Genomic DNA, 6,000 nt, shown 5'->3' with positions numbered 1-6,000 from the left:
TCCCTTCAAGGAGAATGTGGGATCCCAAGCCAACACCTACCATACCCCACTTGCCACTCCACGAAGAGCTAAGCTTGCAGGAGATACAGTCCGGGGATACGTCAAGGCAGAAGTTGCTTTTCTGCTCCCCATGGATCGTGTTACGGTGGCTTTCAACAGGCCGGGCAGTCCCTGGTCCACCCGGTCTGCAGTTGCAGTGAACGAGCTGCGCCCTTTCAGGCTTGGCCACAATGCCACTTACCAGAAACTCCACCAAAGACGTGCTGGAATCTTCTGGGACAACGGGAGGAGGGAGATTCCCACATTCAGTGGCAGGGTGGTACATTGGGACGGAAGCCAGTGGCAGCAAACCCCTCCGACTGCAGGCCAGCCCCACGCGTGGGGATTTAATGGCAGCAAAGGTATGAAGAGAGAAACTGTAGAGGTGTGCAGCATACAGCCAAAGTCACCAAGCAAATAACCCCTTTTCGGTTCTGTTAATGAAAAATAATAAGCAGCTGAAGACATCTTTAGATAGAGCACTGGAGAAAAATATATGCTGTTATTTCATTTTCCAAATTAATTTGCCTGGAGAAGCAGCGACCTGCCTTAAGACAAATGCCAGCATCAACGCCATTTCCAAAGCGGTGTCCCTTCTATGATGCAGTGCAAAACCGAATTTATTAATAAAACTCGTTTCAAGTCCCTGATGGTCTTGCGAATTTGGTGACAACTTTGATCACTTCACTAATTCCAGGAGTTTAATTAAAGTTGGGTGCAAGTACAAATAGGGACTGCATGTAAGTTACCACAAACCTTTGTGATTCTAAGACTGACTGTAATAAACTAAGCCCTTGTCAGGAAAGGCTTGGTTTTGTATATCTAAACTTGGAGGAAGTTCCCGCTCCATCTTGCATGCTGGAGTTTTTCTGCATAGTAAGTAAGGCTCAGCTCAAACATTCAGCCCAATGGAAGCATCTTCATCCTGAAAACTGAGACATCTAGGAAGTTTTTTAATCCCCTGGTGAGATAAAAAAAAAATGTACCTGGAGGTAATTGGCTACAACAGTGCCAGGGAAGCACCTTAAAGCTGATGCTGTGGGGGTTGGCTTCCTGCTGTTTTTCGTGGAAACCTGTGCCCCACTCCTTGCTCGAGAGAGCGGAAATGCAGGCAAGCATCTGGGTAGCCCACACCAGGGGCTATCTGGAGGCTCAGCCCATCAGGTGCATCACACCTGCACGGCAGGAAGCTCCTCGCTTCAGCAGCAGAGACCACTTGCTCCTGGACACAAGGCAGGGATTGAGTGAAGCCACAGAGCTGCCTGGAGCCCTGGGCTCATGGCCAGCCCATTCCAGCACCAGCTTTCCTCAAAGCAGGGGGCTGGGGAGGGTCTCCTGGGCTGCCACAGCCCCTCTCGGACTACTGCCTGGCCAACAGAAGATAAGCCCAGCCAGAAGTTCACAAATCACTACTCAGTCCACCCAACTGTGCTTGCTCCTGATGGCTCTTTCTGAAATCTTTTTAGCAACAAACAAAAACCTTCATCTTTTAGGTGACACACTGTTCACGCAGAGTCATGGGCTAACATAGAACAGAATCACAGAATGCTTTGGGTTGGAAGGGGCCTTTAGAGGTCACCCAGTCCAACCCGCCAACAATGAGCAGGGACATCTTCAGATGGATCAGGTTGCTCAGAGCCCCGTCCAGCCTGGCCTTGAATGTTTCCAGGGATGGGGCCTCCACCACCTCCCTGGGCAACTCGTACCAGTCTTTCACCACCCTCATTGTAAAGAATTTCTTCCTCATACATACCTTTAGAGCTAAACACAGCTATTCCTTCACTCCTGAAGGGGTCTATAAGAAATCCATATTTTGTCAGTACTTAAGATTATTCTTTTCAGTGTACCACACATTACTATCATTTCTGAGGCATAAGATACTAAAAATACAGATAAAAGCCTGAGGTCCCCTTCGCACCAAGGTTGGAAGCATCTTGGCAGCCTATGAGGGTGCAGAAGGAAATGCTGGGAGAGGCATTTGTCACTTGTCAAAGGAGACAACGCTGAGATGCCCAAAATACTCTCTCATTAACGTATTAAGGAGACCCCGAGGGGAGAGCACCAGCATCCTGGCATCAGACCACTACCTTGGAAAACGAGTCTTCTGTCTTACTGGAGAGAGCGGCATCCGAGTGATGTGTTGGTACACACAAGTTTCTGACGTAAGTTTTGTAGACCTAAAATTCACTAAACGCTGCTGAAAGACCAAGCGAGGGTGAAAGACATCCTGCCTGCACCTGGAGCCCAGAAAAAAGAATGTAAATGGCATTTTCCCCACTTTAACAAACCTTTCAAGCAACAGAAGGCTGACTGGAACTTCTGTAGAGCAGGAGAGCAGCCTGCAGCTACAGGACTTTCAGGATTTATTTATTTTAAACCTCATCAACTCCTGCTGCTGGACAATTAGGATATTTATAACACCGCTAAGGAGGTACAGTTTCAATACAGTGGCATTTTGGGGGAGGCGGTATATATTTATATGGAAACGTGTCAAATATGAAGTACTTGTATCTTACCTGAGAATGATTCCCTGAAAAACCAACTTATGCTTTTAAAGGTCAATACAATTACATATTACTTTAATCTTAATGCTAAAGGAAGAGAGAAAAAGCATATTTATGACATCGACACTTCAGCAAGAGAACTTTGTATTGATGTCCAGTTACATGGTCCGCCCAGCTTTTGGACCTATATAAAAAAAAAAACCAACATGAATCTCATACATGCGTCAGCCGGGCGTGACCCCCATCCACAGCTACATCAGAATAAACCAAGCCATAGGCATCTAGCTTAACAGTATCAGACTACTGACCTAGTACGCACCGCACAGCGGTATCATGACGTTGACTTGTAGCGAAACACCTCAAGGCGCTCAGCAGATCTTGTTCTCGCCACCTACAGTAAAAGGTGCCCCAAACCTGAAGGAATGGGGACTGTCAAGCGCCCTACGGAGCGGTAGGGTACCTTGTGTTTTCCACTTCGAGGACACGCGGTGTGGACATTCCAGAAGGAGCGCCACCTCGAGATCAAAGACCAGAAGACAGCCAGCGCCTCTCCCTCTCCAGCAAGCTTCAGTCCCCTTGTCCAGGCCATCTCGCACTGGCTTAGATTTGAGAAGGGAACCTCACTGGACCACACATCACTACAGTTCACTCTGGGAGAGTTTTCTGTACCTGCGACCCTCAAATTATGCTGTACTACAACGTTTTCTAGTCAAATAATTTAATATCCAATTTATCCAAGTAAGGAAGGCACTTGTTTTGTTTTTCACTAAGCCGTGGTGAAAAAAGGTCACTGCTTTATTCCGCATCATAGTTACATAACAGTTGTCTGTTTCTATTACTAGAAAGAATTTATTAAAATAGTCCTGAAAGACATCTTTTCTTTCTCCAATGATTTCAAAACTATGCCTTTTAATGCCAATTCCACACAGTCACGGGGTTGGTCGGCAGTCGTCAGTTATAGCCATTGTCAAGGCACAAGCTCAGCTCTGCACACCGGCTGCAGCTTGCATTGAAAAAAAGAGATATGCCAGTCACCTCTTCACTTAAAAACGCATAATCCCTTTATCGTATATTGCAACAGGAGAAATTAACATTAAACACAGACTACGAAAGGTAAAGGATTTATTTCTGATATGATTTGTAGAGTTAAATTAAAAAAACTACTGAATACTGTATGTAGTAGATGAACATAACCTTAGCAGTTACTTTCTAACAGTTTATTTAATGGTTGGAAGTGTACAACATGAAGTAGGCCTTACGTTTAATATTGTTCAATTTTGCTTATTGTTAGATGAGATTAAAATACAGTAGCCATCCCTTTAGATTATGTTGCAACACTGATCATGTGCCTTGATAAGTAGGAACAACGATTCATTAAATAAATGGTGATGACATAACATGTAGGGAAGACTTTGGATTGTCTATTTAAAATGTCAACATAATAGGCAATTAAGAATAAAACTTCATTTTAAGTGCACTTCCACATGCTTTGTTTATAATATAGCAAAAACTTCCCATCTTTTTTTTTTTCCAAACACTTCACTCCCTACTCTAAAGCTGTTCAGCTGAAAATGCACTTTCCCCAGTAAACTTCTTTTTAAAAAAAGTAACTAAAACTTCTACCCTTTCATATGCTAAGAAATGTTTCCTAATTAAAAACACAGTTTATTACAAGACGTGTGAAGACAACATATAGTGAAATGAATTTTAATTGTTGTGCTGTGACTAAAGTAAAGTTCTCAAGGCTGCAGTTTAACATTCCAAGTTCTCCCTTCCATCTTTATTGATTCTTAAGATTTTGCACAGAAACTCTTTGGGGGCTAGAACAGCAGTAATTGCATCACACTGTTTTCCAAGACTTCAAGTTTCAAAAGCAAACTCTTCAAAAAGTACAGTTCTTGATTTGATTAGATACAGGGACAAAAATATAGCACATACTTGAAGGTTACATGGTCTACAAATGATGGCAATATTTTCCTTGGGAGAGTACAGTTTGTTTTCTTGTAAATACTCAAAAAGGCTCAACTTCAAGCAGTAATAAACACAAGCAAAAGTGATTTAACCCTTAAAATAAATATTCAGGAAAACCTCTCTGTACATACAAGTGAAAGAATATGTAACACTTTCACGCTAAAAGAAAAAATAAAGATTTTGTTCATATAAGCAGCTGAAATCTGCTGTTCCAGCCCAATGTCCCCAGTAAAGAAGGGAGGCACAAACACAGGTGACTACTGTAGCTCACTATCTTATGGCCTTTTTGGACAGGGACATCACCACCATCATTTTTTTAATCCCTTTTGTTATATTTATTACAGCATGCCAAATCCTTTGGCATATGTGATGGCCTTCAATAATCTTTCTTTAAGCTTTTCTTTGCTTGAGTACTCCGGAAGCAAAAGTACATTAAAGCATGTGTGAGATGTAGGTAACCTGTGGGGAAAACAAAGAAAAAAAAAAAAAAAGAAGGATTCAGATCTGGGAACATGCAGTACACGCACAGAAATAGATCTCTATTTCACAAATCCAAAATAATTCATTTAAAGAGAATCTACTTTGCCGAAAGATCCAACTTTCAGATTTAACTAAGTTAAGAAATTAAAAGCACAGAACTCGCTTCCGTTTTATAAACAATTTTTTGAAAAAAAGAATTTTTTTACCTCTCTGTATCTGGGCCATTTTTGGCTATGATCATCTTTAACTTTCCAAGTCCTCCCACAGGGGCTCTGTCTGTGCCTGTTGTAAACTGTAAGAAGAGTCTTTTCTGTTCATCTGTAAATGAATGGACTATTTCCCAGAATTCCCTATCAAGGAAGAAATGAAAAAGTAAGTAAACTGAAAACTTCCTTTGGTATAAATGAGACTTTCAAAAGTAACTGAACTTGGAAGATTTAGTACTTTAACCTTTCTTAAATTCAGTTTACAAGTTGCATTCATAAAACCAAAACTAACAGTAACGTATTTACCAATCGCTGAGAATCAAAAGTAAAAATCAGAAATATTACCGAAACACTGCAGTTTAACTGTTTTTAAATGCTAATTCAGATCGTAAGTGCTCTGCAGATACTCCTCTTTTTTACTACTCCGATTTCCTACGGAATTATACTGGTTGCACTACACTGTCCATTTCTACCACCTTCTCAAACACCACATTAAGCAAACGCAGCTGCTGTCAAAGCCTTTCTACCCTAGCAGGAACGAGTTAAGTAGCTGGCTAAGTCTAGAGGACCAAAGATGCAAACTTCTCTGACCCTTGTCTTCAGAGTTCTCTAGTCAAAGGGGTCAAGAAGGTAAAAACATTAAAAACATTTTCCCTCTTAAAAACATTGAATTTACTTGATTTCTAGTTAGAGAAGAAAGTTCTACATATGCAACCTATGCAACCTATTCAGACAATTCAATGTTTGTGAATTTTAATTTTTATTTTTTTTTTTTAAACAACAACAGAGCAGTGGTCGTT

The 6,000-nt window shown here is 41.5% G+C and overlaps 1 protein-coding gene across 6 annotated transcripts in view; it reads right to left on the bottom strand.

The window, feature by feature from the left end:
- Positions 1-1,731: 1,731 nt before the first annotated feature.
- UBE3A (ubiquitin protein ligase E3A) overlaps positions 1,732-6,000 on the bottom strand; it is a 55,558-nt gene continuing 51,289 nt past the window's right edge. For 5 of the 6 annotated variants that reach the window (XM_009637649.2, XM_035893209.1, XM_035893211.1 and 2 more), the window contains 2 exons: positions 5,201-5,344; positions 1,732-4,973 (listed from right to left, as the gene is read on the bottom strand). In XM_009637649.2, the coding sequence (XP_009635944.1) occupies positions 4,853-4,973; positions 5,201-5,344 (265 nt within the window). In that variant the 3' untranslated portion in view covers positions 1,732-4,852. The remainder of the gene's footprint in view (positions 4,974-5,200; positions 5,345-6,000) is intronic. The other variant, XR_004841848.1, reaches the window with a different exon arrangement.

Source organism: Egretta garzetta, unplaced genomic scaffold (genome assembly GCF_000687185.1).
Source record: "Egretta garzetta isolate BGI_Z169 unplaced genomic scaffold, ASM68718v1 scaffold504, whole genome shotgun sequence".
Taxonomy (NCBI): domain Eukaryota; kingdom Metazoa; phylum Chordata; class Aves; order Pelecaniformes; family Ardeidae; genus Egretta; species Egretta garzetta.
The sequence above is the reverse complement of the archived record's forward strand: the minus strand, read 5'-3'. Positions and strand labels throughout refer to the sequence as shown.